This window comes from Chelonoidis abingdonii, chromosome 22, assembly GCF_003597395.2.
Source record: "Chelonoidis abingdonii isolate Lonesome George chromosome 22, CheloAbing_2.0, whole genome shotgun sequence".
NCBI classification, from domain to species: Eukaryota; Metazoa; Chordata; order Testudines; family Testudinidae; genus Chelonoidis; species Chelonoidis abingdonii.
Window position 1 is genome coordinate 31,488,403 of NC_133790.1, and position 14,367 is coordinate 31,502,769.

General features: G+C 46.9%; 1 protein-coding gene across 3 annotated transcripts in view; it reads right to left on the reverse strand.

The window, feature by feature from the left end:
- LOC116815899 (uncharacterized) overlaps nucleotides 1–12,204 on the reverse strand; it is a 64,700-nt gene extending 52,496 nt beyond the window's left edge. Inside the window, exon 1 of one of the 3 annotated variants that reach the window (XM_032764667.2) lies at nucleotides 12,084–12,204. In XM_032764667.2, the coding sequence (XP_032620558.1) occupies nucleotides 12,084–12,098 (15 nt within the window). In that variant the 5' untranslated portion in view covers nucleotides 12,099–12,204. Of the gene's footprint in view, nucleotides 1–4,964; nucleotides 5,057–9,846; nucleotides 10,230–12,083 lie in introns of those variants that run through there. The other 2 variants (XM_032764665.2, XM_032764666.2) reach the window with 2 other exon arrangements.
- Between the last annotated feature and the right edge of the window lie 2,163 nt (nucleotides 12,205–14,367).

Here is a 14,367-nt window from a genome sequence, read left to right on the forward strand (position 1 = left end):
TTAATTTTATCTGGTAACTCCTAGTTCTTGTATTATGGGAATAAGTAAATAACTTTTCCTTATCTACTTTCTCCACGTCACTCATGATTTTATATACCTCTATCATATCCCCCCTTAGTCTCCTCTTTTCCAAGCTGAAAATTCCTAGCCTCTTTAATCTCTCCTCATATGGGACCCGTTCCAAACCCCTAATCATTTTAGTTGCCCTTCTCTGAACCTTTTCTAGTGCCAGTATAAAGTATGTGCAGCGTATCTGTCCTGAAAGCCTACTGTAAAATGATAAAACCTCATCCTGGACCTCTGCTTAAGTGCTGATTCCCTGCACATCTCTCCCTGCTGCAGATCAGTAGGCATCGCCTGCTCCCTTCCTGGCAGTGGCAAACTAGCACAGACCTGCAGAAAACTTCTCCTGCATCAGAACAATGACACCTCCCACCACCACCACCCAGTGAGATACATGATTACTGACTGCACTGAGAAGCAGCGACAACAGCTCTGCCTACAGATTGGGAGAGGGGAGAATCAATGAGAAGGCAGCTGCAGTGACCTCAGAATGAGAGCCAAGGGGGTCCCCTCAAACCTCTAGTCAAAAAATGTTCAATGGCACTGTTAACCCCGTCTGCTGAGGGGCTAAATATGTGCCTGGGAAGCAGTTTGCTCCATTTCTGTCCAGCGCTTTTGAAAGGTGCTTTGGACTGACAAACCTCAGAGACTGAAGCCCTTATTCATGTATACAACAGCCAACGCAAGGGACGGCCAACAGGGATTTTTTATGACATGGACATCCCTCTAGAGGGAGCTAGATTGAGATCCACCAAACTCAGTTCACCCAAGCCACAGAAAAGCCAAACTGATGGTAACAACCTTGGTCTCAACCAACCCAAGCTGGATTTGAAATGGTGACCTGCAGAAGGAAGGTTCCGTATCTTATTATGCAAAGGTACCGACTCCGTGGGTGCTCCAAGGATGAAGCACCCACAGAAAAAATTAGGGGGTGCTCAGTACCACCAGCCCCAGCTGTTCAGTAGGACCCCGGGACTGGTGTCGTAGGGAGCATCTGTTCATGTGCATGGAATGTCAGAGTGGGTCAGGTAGACAGGGCTTAGGGGACATGATGGGCAAACAGAATGCCACAGCGGGTTTAAAAAGCAAGTGATGCCATGCTGGTGTGCCGGCTGTATGATTATGATACAGACAGTCTCCTGCAACATTATGGAAGTACCACTACAAACCACCCAGGCCGTCCTGTACATTTAGTGCAAGCTGTACCCGTCATATGGGCATTGGGATGGAGGTTTTCACAACAGCCTGTATATGGGGCTTGTGACAAACGGAGTCAGCCAAGACCAAATAGGCTGATGAAGAACCATAGAACTACACAACCAATGTCTGCTCTCTCCCCTTGGTGCACGGCACACTAGGCAGGGAACACTGGCTGACACAGGAAATTCAGTGCCTATGCCAAGATGAGATCTGAACCAAGACCTATTTCTTTGTCTCTCTCATGGGCACGTATCGGTAGCTTCCTGCATACAGGTCTCAGACTGCCATGACAAAGCTCTGTCATAAACAGATAGCTAAGGGTTAATGTTTCTTTTACCTGTAAAGGGTTAACAAAGGGAACCACACACCTGACCAGAGGACCAATCAGGAAACCGGATTTTTCAAAGCTCAGGGAGGGAATGTTTGGGTCTGTGTCTTTTGTCTGTCTCTCGGCTCTGAGAGGATCTTCTATCTCGTTTCACGCTTTCTAATATTCAGTTCCAAGTTTTATCCAAAGGTAGAAAACAATAGGCTTTTATTGTTTTTTTTTATATATTCATGTGTTAGTTTGGAATGATTTTTAATTGTATTTCTTTTTGAATGAGGCCTGGTTATTCATTTTTCTTTTACGAAACTGAACTGCTGTAATTGTCACTTGATACAGAGAAATTTTATGTCTTTTCTTTCTTTTTTATATAAAGCTTTCTTTTAAAACCTGTTGGATTTTCTTTTTCTAAGTGAGGCTCTAGGGATAGAAATCCTGTGCCAGGTTACGGTCTCTCTCAGGAAAGACTGGGAAGGTGGGATTTTGTAATCAAAGAGGTTTACAGTACAGTATCTTCCAGGATACCATGGCGGGGAAGCCTGGGAGGCAATTAAGCAGAGACAGGAGGGGTTAATTTCCTTTGGTGGTAGCAGACTCAGGGCATGCTGCAGTCTTTGGAGTCCCAGGGAAGGTTTTGGGAGACCGAAGTGACAACAACTGAAATTTTTGCTGTAATGCGCACATATAAGCTCAGCTGGGTAATTAAGCTTGGAGGGTTTATGCTAGGCACCCACATTTTGGACGCTAAGGTTCAGAATTAGGAATTATGCTTATGATAAGCTCCCCTTTCAGATCCCACTGCACATCACAGGACACCAACACACCCCAGCACCTGCACACGAAACCCAACAACCAGAATTAGACTAAAGTGTCACAGCTGTGAGGAGACTAAACTGCCTGCCACACTAGCGAAGCACATCCAGTTTATCTGAGCCTCCTGTCCTATCCCGACGTATATGGTACATCCATCAAACATCCCCTTTCCATGTTAGTAGGTCACCCAACTGAGCCACTGTTCAGACAGGCGCCTTCTTCTCCGCAGCCTCTTGGTGTTTCCTAGCTGCACTCATTGACATATTTCTTATGATCTCACCTGAAACCATCCTTTCTCCCTTACCTGAAACTCTCCATTTTCTCCTCCACTCTGCTGTGTATTATTTATACCGGTAACTGTAGTTAGATATATAAAGAGCTTGAGGATACAGCTTGTATTAAAGATTCTTTACATTACTAGACACAGCAGGATCTACTATTAGTGTATTTAATGGTTTCCGAGGCAGCCAGCACCATAGTGTCTAGGCTTAGTACATGCTTAAAAACAGCTTATTAATAGAGCCTGCCTACAATGGACAGCAAAGACAAATCACTCACCTCCCCAGTACCCTCCTGCACCCTCCCAGATGCTCAGTTACTACAGTGATGGGAGCCATCTAAGAACCTAAACAGATTAGAGAGAAATGCCTGAGCAGAAGATCCCCTTGCACCATGCTCTGAAAGGCAAACTCTCTTGAGCACCAAAGGAGAACAAGAAGAAGGGAATTACCCAACAGAGACCTCCACCCAAACACTCTGCTTCCAGTCCTCAAGATCACCTCAGCTGAACTCAGTTGTAGCCACAGGACCTGATCCTGATCCCACTGAGGTAGACGACAAACTCCCATTGACACAAAGAGGAGCAGAGTGTGCTTTGCAGGGGCAGGGTCTAGCAAAAGAGTCACAGCTGCTTCAGGGTGGCTGCTTAGCAATCAACAGCCTGAGAGGTGTGCACTCTACCAAGTAGGAAACCTTCCATTGGGATGGGAAACACCCAGCAGTGTATTTGCAAAGATCATGCTAGGTTCATGAGGCATATCTCCTTTAATCAGTTCCCTGCCACTGAAAAGGCATTGGGTACTGGTGCGCCTCCATCCCTCCTGTTCTCTGCTTGTGGCACACAACAGTTTAGTCTCCTCACAGCTGTGACACTTTAGTCTAATTCTGGTTGTTGGGTTTTGTGTGCAGGTGCTGGGGCGTGTTGGTGTCCTGTGATGTGCAGGAGGAGAAATAAGATGATCTGATGGTCCCTTCTGGACTTAAACTCTGACTCTGTCTCTGTAACACAAAGAACAGTAGATGCTGAATGCGCTTAGTCCCAAACTCCAGGCAGCTTTGAAAATGGATGCTGCTCTCATCCTTTGAGGAATCTGTGGTAGCCATAAGCACAACAGGGCTGGCAAGAAACCTACCAAGGAATCTTGCCAATTATCAATTGCCACTGGCACCCTCAAGGCCTTTGAAAAGCACAGGCAGTACGGCCAGTCCAGAGAGGAGGAGACTATGCAACAGGAAGTCCTGGGTTGAGGAATGCAGCCTGGATGTCAGCAGCACTCCTTCACAAAGCCTCATCGCGGCATGGGCCAGTATATCGTCTCCTGCAGAATGGTTAAAAATTCCAGCGTGGGATGCAGCAGGCACTGACCCTCTCCCTGCCTTCTACAGGCTCAGTCAGAAAGATGCTGTAACTATCCCAGCTACACAGCCTGGGCTTAGTAATAATAGCATAGTCCACAAGATGACCTCAGAGCATTCTACAAACATGAATTAATCCTTACCGCGCGACTGTAAGGTTGGTAAGTAAGAACCCCATTTTTCAGATAGGGAAATTCAGGCACAGAGCAGCAAAGCTGGGAATAGAAGCCAGTTATTCTGATTTCTGCAGAGCTGATCAATGCTGCAGATTTCTCATAGAGCAACAGAAAGGCCAAGTGTTTGCTGGAGCTTATAAAGAACTCTGGCACACATCCGATCAAGAAGAGTTTATAAACTCTATGGGCTGAACAAGTTCAAAGAGGTTAAAAGCATTATAAAATAAAATAATAATAATAGCCTAGCTCTCATATAGTGCTTTCCATCAGTAGATCTCAAAACACTTGACAAAGAGGTGAAGCAACTTGTCCAAGACCACTGGTATAGCCAGAAATAGAGCTCCAGTCTTTTGAGTCCCTGACCCAACTCCTAACCACTAGGCAACTCTGCCTTCACCTTACTACAGTAAGTAATTCAAAGTGCCTGCTTCTGATCTCAGTGAAATGGAGTTACTCTTGATTCACCCCAGCTTGAATGATAGGAGAATCAAGCTCTAAGTCTATATTGGCCAGTGTTTAATCAAAGTACATGTATTGTTTACAGCTAATCTGTAATGACAACAAAAGAACAGCCTCACTATCTGAAGACACAGTAACAATCTACAATAAGTTTTCACATCTAGGTTTTTCAATACTTGCTCTGAAAGCAAAAATAATCGACTTGAAGCTTCACTTAGATATCGTTAAGTTGCAAAGGAATCGCAGTTACTTCTTCTATAAACCTTATGAGAATATTACAGTTATAAACCTACCATGTCTGAAAAGAAGGAAATTCTGCACCACATTCTCCGCTGGCACTGTCATTGGATTTACGCTAGCCCAGAATCTGGCCTGCTAAGACAAGGCTAAGGTATGGAAAAAATAAATCTTCAAAAAATCTGGAAATTCAGAGTTAAGGTTCTGCAAACCCTCTAAGTTCTGCCCCTTCCCCATGCCCCAGAACACCCTACTCTGACTCCCAAAGACACTTAGGCCAGATTCTCTAACATATTTTGGTGCCAAACTCCAGTGGGAGTCAGGCAGCTAAATGCCTTTCTAGATCTAGGTTTTCCACCATCACATTGTACCTTTCCGTACATTCCCATTGTGAAACACATATCCCCTAAGTATACAAATGACATTCACTATAAAGGGCAGATCCACCCAGCCACTGATGCTCCTCGAATGCACTGTCCCAGAATGAGCCACAGGGTCTCAAGTCCTAGGCCCCAAGTACAGATCAAAGACCTTCCCTCTCACCTCACCTTCCCACTAGAGTGAAAAGACTGCAATATTTTCACATTTTACCATCTACCCACAACCCCCAAACACCTACCACTTTGTACCATTCCACCATCCTCTCTAAAGAGAGTGCAAACAGTGCTATACTCATCCGATTCTCCTTCCGTTGGGAGGCTGAGAAACAACTACCCTCATACAGCCACTATGGCCTCGACTGTACCCATCTCTACCGAACATCTCCACAGGGTACCAATCAATTTCCACAGATTCACACCTTTCATAGCCTGACCTTCTGAATAACACCAACCAGAGAACCTCACCCAATGATTTCTGCATAAAGCCCATAACTCCTGTTTGAGCGATAACATAGCTTTTAAAAAGTCATCCAGATTTGACCGAAAGACTTCAAGTGATGGAGAATCCACAACATCCCTATGTAAGTTGTTCCAGTGGTTAACTACTCTCAGTGTTAAACACTTGTACTTTATCTAATATCTAATGCTAGCTGCAGACAACAGAGCACTGTACTTTATTCTCCAAAACAGGTTCTGGACCTTGCCAGTTCTACACAAAGAGGAGCTCATGAGAATTTCAAAGGTACCTAAAATACCTAGCACAGCTGACCATCTATGCCAGAGGGCTGCAAGATCTGGTAAGGAATGAGGAGGAGTTATGGTAGTTTGTGAAAGCATAATCTAAATTTCCAGGCTTCTAAACAGCTTGGTGCTCTTTTCTTCCCCACAAATGTAATCTTGATTTACAATTTGTTGTCTTTCGAGTGCTTGTTCCTTTTGAGAGCAATAGCATTCTAATAAGGTTTTCAGCAGAAGTAATTGAGACATCTTTACCACCTTAACTGTGTCTTCATGTCTGGGAATAATTCCTTCCAAGATTTTAAGAAGCTCCTTTTTTCACTGCAGGGGAAGGGGAAGAGGAAAAGACTTGGAAATAACCCACTGGTCTTAAATCTACAGCCTCCAAAGAAAGGATAGGCGAAACCAAACCAAATACCTCCCCTCATCAAACTGCCCCTGAACATAAGGAAGGAGGAAAAAATATACTAATAATGGTGTATTCTGACCCTCGCCACAGTGAGACATCATGACAAGGGTGCTCAAAGTGCAGCTGTTGCAATGAAAGAAAACATGCCAGTCATGATGCCACAGTAAAGCTATGCTAAGCAGGAAGATATGGGTCTGGAGGAAGGGGAGGTAAACATAAACATATATGGAGATATACCAATCTCCTGGAACTGGAAGGGACCCTGAAAGGTCATCAAGTCCAGCCCCCTGCCTTCACTAGCAGGACCAAGTACTGATTTTGCCCCAGATCCCAAAGTGGCCCCTTCAAGGACTGAACCCACAACCCTGGGTTTAGCAGGCCAATGCTCAAACCACTGAGTCCCCTCTGTAAAAGTTCAGGGCTGAAATAACTGTTACAGTCATTTTTACAGGGCACTGATCGCCTTGGTGCTACAGCAAAGCAGTCTGGAATGAGCCTTAAAATGTGGTTCTGCCAGGAAAAGTGACTTCTCACTCAACAGATCTACTTTCTGTATCAGTCACATTTGCCGCTTGTACTGCTTTTTACTGCTCTTATCCCTGCAGACCCAGCACAGATAGCTGAGAGGGAGCTGGAATCTATTCCTCCTTGGGCATCATCTACAGAACTGTTTATTAAGTTCCAATCAGTGACACCTGTGCAAACAAAGTGATGGCCATGGAGGCTGCACAGGTGTAAACTGAGGGCAAAATTCTTCCTGCAGAATTATTATTGCTGGTGATTGTATCTGAGAAGTAAAGAGCCCAGCAGGAGTTTGCAGAGCTGACATTTAAAACTAAGAGGCCTGATTCTGCTCTCAAATTGGCTTCAGTCCAGTCATTCCTGATTTACATTGGAATAAGAACAGAATTTGGCCTGATACTTTTTTGCATGTGAACTAAGCAAATCTGATCTGTTTTTTTCTGAATGAAAGAAACCAGGCATGTGACCAGGAGTTTTTGCATTATTCTCTTGAACCTATGGACAACAAACACATGCTGCACTTTGACGTGACTTAAACTGGGAGCCCGGACTTCAGCTAATAGTCTTCAGGAACTTTCAGCAAGTAAAGAACTTTGGAATCATTTATATCTGCCTGGTATTGTTGCTGAAAAAGAATGGAAAGCAACAGGCTAATTAGATTTGTCAGTCCTGTCAACACTAATGAGAGCCACTGCTTAGATAGATGCCCAAGGGGAAGAAGAGAAGGACCAAAGATAAAGGAACATGAGACTTGCCTATTCATGCTTCCTTCCTGGATTTTGTTTCCTTTTCCTCTCTTGAGTGTCTGTCTTTCTCCTCAAATTAACTGCTGTAAGGATGCTAAATGGCTTGAATGAGGAAGGGCTACTCTGCGTTAACTAGAAAGGGTATTGACAATATGTAAGGCACTGTGTGCTCTGCAACAAGCTAGGCCTAAATTTTGCAGATAGGATCCTGTATTTGTAGCAGCTTCATCTGAATTTAAAACTTGAAGTTTTAAATACATTTATGACAATGAATAATCCAATCAATGCACTAGTCCACACATTTGCAATTTCTGATAAGCTGCAGAAATTTGTACTGACAACCCATGACTACATAATTGTGACGCTCCGTACCTCGGGGGAACACCAGCACCCTTGTTCATCCTTGTAAAACAATTGCGTGGTATCCAGTGCAGTTTGTCATGTCGGATGTCTTTGGAAGGCTCATGATGCACTTAGCATTGTTGCTATAATGATGTTATAGGTTATAATTTCATGTATATAGTTATGAGGCTGAAAATTTGTCTTCATAGCTTAAAATAAGCCCAGGAAAAAACTCTCCAAGAGCAGAGTTCACACCTCATCAAGGCATGTATGGGACAAACCTACCCCAGCCTCACAGAAACAAGGACGCTGGCCTAGGCAGCAACAAAAGGATCTGTTGGACTCTCCAGTGAGTCACCCCTCTTCCTTTGGCCAGTTTAGGACTGCAATGAGATAATGCTCAAATGACTCTGAAGGGAGTGGGGGGCCAAGTCAAGAGGAAAGAACAAGATAAAAGGGAGAGATGTTTACCATGATCTTCCTCTCTCTTCCATCTACATCTACAGACACCACACCAAGCAACTGAAGCGCTGATCAAAGGGGAGAGCCTGGCTGAAGGGCAACCAGCCAGCCTGTGGTGAGAAACATCTACGTTCGTAAGGACACTGAAAGTGTTAAGATGAGCGTAGAATGCGTTTTGCTTTTATTTCATTTGACCAAATCTGACTTACTATGCTTTGACGTATAATCACTTAAAATCTATCTTTATATTTAATAAATCTGTTTGTTTATTCTACCTGAAGCAGTGCGTTTGGTCTGAAGCATGTCAGAGACTCCCCTTCAGATAACAAGCTCAGTGCATATCAATTTCTTTGTTAAATTGATGAATTCATATAAGTTTGCAGCGTCCAGTGGGCATAACTTGACACCCCAAGACAGAAGTTCCTAGGGTTGTGTCTGGTACATGAGATATTGGCTAGTGTCATCTGGTTGCACAATTTAAGAAGCAGCTTACATGCCAGAGGCTGTGCATGAACAGCCCAGGAGTGGGGTTCTTACAGCAGAGCAGGGGAAGGCTGGTTCCCAGAGTCAAGGATTGGAGTGACCTAGCAGATCAGCAGTCCAGATAACAAGAGAGGGGAACATCACAATCACAGAACTGGCAGAAGTGAGGCTGGAGTACTTTTATGAGGCTATTCGGAATTCTAATACCTGCGGAGGAGTGGGAGACAGCTTGGGACTGTGGGATAAGCACATTAACTGATGTTTCTGCAAAAATATTAGCAGTGAAATAGTTAACAATTTTGCCATTTATGTTGCTATTCTTATATTTCAGAATCAATACCACAGTGAGATGAATGGGGGTAGCTCACATCTGTCAAAGCTCTTAGAATCATAGACTGATAGAAGATTAGGGTTGGAAGAGACCTCAGGAAGTCATCCAGTCCAACCCCCTGCTGAAAGCAGGACCAATCCCCAACTAAATCATCCCAGCCGGGGCTTTGTCAAGCCTGACCTTAAAAACCACTAAGGATGGAGAGTCCACTACCTCCCTAGGTAACCCATTCCAAATTCTGCAGCTGTGGAATCGTCGGCTCTTGAAAATACATTATGATTAAACACAATGCACAATCGTTCTATTCCTTTCAATTGAAAGGGTTGAGTAGGCGGAGAGCAGCACAGATATCTGTCATTTTCAAGCCCTATTTTTATAAAGGTGACCAACAAAAGGCGGAAAATGGGGTATGCACCTCATTTTCTGCTTCTATAAATGTTTAAAGAAAGCTTGAAAGGAGTTTCTGTACACGTTTCTTGTTCTGCTTATCTTTTAGAAAATACAAATATCTTAAGTATCTTATACCTTAAAAATATCAGGAATATCAAGTTTCATCTTCATTGATTTTGCTAAAAGACTCCATGGATGACTCAGAATATCTCAGTCTGAATAAAAATCCCTTCCTCTTCCACTTCCTTCCATATCTTTGGTATCTATGTTGTCATAAATCTGCTAGTCCTCCACTTATCCATAAAATTCCCTGACAAGGCCTGAATTTCTAAGGTAATAACAAGCCAGGGGAAAAATAAACTTTTTTTTCTGGAGTGAAAAAAATCTTTCATGCCTTCTTTAAAAGAAAAAAGGGGGAACCCAATATTTTTTTCCTTTAGAAACCCCCTTTACTATGAGCTGTGGCCACAAGAGACTGCAGCTCCCAGCACATGTTGCTACGAGTGGTCTTTCATCAGGAGACAGGCACTATACAAAAACCTGAGATAGACTGATGCTCCCTCTCAATCCGGACAGCCTCCTCAGGTCAAAATAAGAGCACTGCATACTGAGATCAGTAGTCTCCATCCGTCACACCTCCATATTAGAGATGACAAGCAACTGCAGTTTGTTTTACTTCATGTACGTTTGTGGTGGCTCTTGGAAAATTGTGGGCACAGCTTTTTCTATTGGAGGGCATGCACATACACCCCTCTGCGTGTGCATCTCCAGCAAGGTTACTAAAAGACACACACAAAATGAGAATTACTATAGAATAAATGCAAGGAAATAAGCTTCAGCTATTAAATTAATACTATAAACATTTCTAAGAAGCTCTGTTGCTGCTGTTGAATCCCTTTGGTCTGATTACAGCTGAAATTGTTTCGCCAGATCCTCAGGTTGTGACTAAGCAGAACCTGGTTTGCATGCATGCTATTTTCTGTATGCTGCAGTTCATCTGTTGCTTGGTTTTCTTTTTGCCATCAGTGGCATTTTGAATAACTCCCTCACTAAATAACACTCCCATGAAGCCCACATTTTATGTACTTTGAACGTCCCCTCTCGAATTTGCATTAGGCACTCAGATACTGCAGTGAGGAGGGCTGTTCAACTACCAGATAGGCAGGTTCCATTTCCCAGTTTCTCATTAAGTCCTTAGGCCTTTGCAACTTTTATCCTTCCTAAGCAAAGCACATGAACCTAAAGAGTGATTCTAAGGTTACTCCATGAATGAGACCGTATGTGTGGGTGAGAGAGAGAAATCAAAGGATTGACCATGATTGAGTCTGTGGGGTCTCAATGGCTCTTTCAGTCCAGGCCTTACTGGATAGGTTGTTGGGGGTGGAAAGAGGACTCTGGGGTTTGTGCATGAGGGGCTGGGCTCTAGAACTGTGGGGGGAGATATGAAGTCCACTCTGCCTTGTGGACTGCCAGTGCCTCACAATACAGAGAGGTTACAAAACACTGAACTGCAAGTACTGTATTTCTTGCCTCCATACAACAGTGATCATGAGTCCCACAAAGGATGGCTTTGCAGGAGCCCCAGTGGTTCTAGGTAGAGTAGGACAGCAAGGGCTCAACTGGTTACAGAAACACAAGATATGGATGGAGATCCACGCCCCACCACCTAGATGATTTGTTGGGATTGCCCATACCAGTCCCCTCTCCTTAGAGCCCCATGATGCATAGTGACTCTAGAGACTGCCACAGATATGCTCCAGGAAGCAGGCGCAGGGAGTCACGTCCGCAGCCGCTATGCCCCAGTGTGCATTAGAGAGGTGGGGGCAATGGATACTGAAGGTAGGACGTGAAGCAATGCACTTAATCTGCAGCAAGGGAGACAGGTTAGCTATTAGGAAAACCAGTCTGACGGGAAGGGCAGTTCACCTGGGAACAGGCTCCGGGGGGTGTGGAGTCCCCATCGCTGGAGGTTTGAGGCCAGGCTGGCCAAGCCCCGGCAGGGATGCTCCGGGAGGCTGGCTCGGTGCACGGCGCTGTGACACAAGGGTCCCAAGGTGCCCAGCACAGGGCCTAGGCAGCCGGGGGCCGCGGGGCCAGGTGCCGCCGAAGCCCAAGGCCCAGCGTGCACAGACGGCGACCCGCCCGCACAAGGCCGGAGTGGGAGGAGGGGTGCGATGTCCCGGCATGCACTGCGTGGAAGAGGGCGGCAAGGACGGGAACGGTGCCCCATCATGCAGTGGGGTAGGGCCGCAGGGGGCCTGATGTCCCGGCATGCACTGCGTGTGGTTTCCCATCATGCATTGGGCGAAGGGGTTTGGGGGGGGTCGCCTCTCCCGGGTCCTGTCTCCTCAGTCCCGAGCCCCCGTACTCACGATGAAGGAGGCCATGTCCGGGCCGGCCGCTGCGCCGGGCGGCTAGTCACGGAAACCACCGCCCAGGGCCGGACGGTACCGGCTTCCGAGCACGCTCGGGCAGCTTCGGCAACACTCGGGCCTGTCCGCCTCTCTCCGCTCGGGGAGCTTCGGTAATACTCGGGCCTTTCCGCCTCTCTCCGCTCGGGGAGCTTCGGTAATACTCGGGCCTTTCCGCCTCTCTCCGCTCGGGGAGCTTCGGTAATACTCGGAGCCGTGGCAGGGCTCTGGAGCGTTCGGGCAGTTCCGGCTCCACTCGGGGCAGTCCGGCTGCTACAGCTGGCACTTGCTCATGGGACGTGCTGGGGGCCTGGGGCGGCCCAAGCTGGTCGAGGCCTGTCCATGAGGGGTTGGGGCCGCCTGGCAGGGTCAGGCCCCGGGTGAAGAGATTTGTCGGTTTCTAAAGTTTGTAAAGACCCACTGCCCTTCCCCCCCCCCCGAACTCAACCAGAGCCACAGCCCCCCACACCCGAACCCCCCAACTCAGCCAGAGACCCAGCCTCCGAAAGTCACAGCCCCCCCACTATTTCCTATAATTAAGGCTACGTTTTAGTCATGGCCAGATATTTTTGGTAAAAGTCCTGGACAGGTCACAAGCAGTAAACAAAAAATTCACAGTCCATGACTTGTACTATATACCCCTAACTAAAAGAGGGGCCGTGGATATTCTGGTGGGGGCAATCCAGAGACGCTGCGGGTGCAGGGGTGGGGGGCAGGCAGTGGCATGCAGTCTCGGACCCCCACTGGGGGTGGAGGTGGGAGAGGAGGGTTGGCAGGGCTGCCAGGCTCCCTACTCGGCTCTGCAGCTCCAAGTCCTAGGCGGAGGGAAGGCCAGTGGGCTCCCTGGAGTCCCCACATTGCCCCCACCATGAGCTGCAGGGGTGCCGCATGGAGCTCCCTGGCCCCTCCACCTAGGAGCTGCAGGGACATGCCAGCTGCTTTGCTGCCCCGCACCCCAACCTCCTCCTGAGCCCTCTCCCACACCCAAGCTGCCCCAGCAGCAGCTGGTGCTGCTGGCCCAGGGGCTGCCCTGATCTGCTTGGGCAGCCCTGGAGCCAGCAGCACTGGCCGCTGTAGAAGTCATGAAGGTCACGGAATCCATGACCTCCATGACAGACATACCTATAAATTGTGCCAATAACACTGGTGAAGAAGGTGGCAGGTGGCAGCCTCGGTTGTTTGGACCGAATTGATTAAGCCTTATACAGCAGTTGAACAAAATATTTGTGCCCTTCTGTATAAGGCTTAATCAGTTCAGTCCAAATGACCTAGGTTGCTGCATTCTTCACCAGTATTTTCCGCACAATTTAGGGCACCCCGCCTATACCCTACCGAGGTGCCCTAAATTGTGCGAGTTACACCAGACTCAATCCCAAAATCCCAGAACCCCACACTCCCAGCCCCCTCACCTAGCCCCAGCCCTCCCCACTCAACCCCAAAACTCCAGCCTCAGTGTCCCACACCCAGCCACAGGCCTCAGCTGCCAGTCCACAGCCCCATCCGTTTGGCTGCAGAGCATGGTGGCCAGAGGTACTCTACTCCAGCGGGCTGTGGAGAGCACGTGTGGCATGAGCGGTGAGGTGGGAAAGCTTCCTGGCCAGGGAGCCTCAGCTTGGCCCAAGGACTTGACTAGAGTGAGAGAGGAGTTCAGTCCCCTTGGCCTGTCCAAACTCTGGCCTCTCTGAGGCTGCCCGCAGGGTCTGCTCGTGAGGTGCCCATCTGCCAACCACAGCCTAAACCAAGACCCACCCAACTCATTTCAACTCTTGTTGGGGCTGAGCTGCATTTTGTTCCTTAGCTTTGCTTTTCTAATAAATGCTTCCTCCCAAGCTCCTCCCCCCCCTTCTGCTGCCCTGTTCCATTCCTTTTGCCCTGTACTAAGCTGTCTTCCATCACCTGGAAAAATTACTGGCTGCTTTAAAACAGCTGCTCTCCAGTTTCACCCCAGGCATGTAGCATGCCAAGAGCAAAGCCGCTGTAATCGTTATTGGGTTGCAGGGTGTTTTGTATCTGAAGTCCCCCAGAAACACTTTTATTCAAAGACAGCTGATTATGCTCAGAGATCATCCCCCCTCCCCCCCTTTTTTGGCATGGTAAAAAGGCAGTAAGAATTCATGCCCAACTGTCCCCTTTGCCTTGACTGATGAGATAATGCAGGGCTGAGTTGTTTTCTTTTTCTTTGTGTTAAAATTTAAATAAAACTTAAAAAAAATCTGATCAGTGGTTGGGGGAGAGGGGGTTAAAA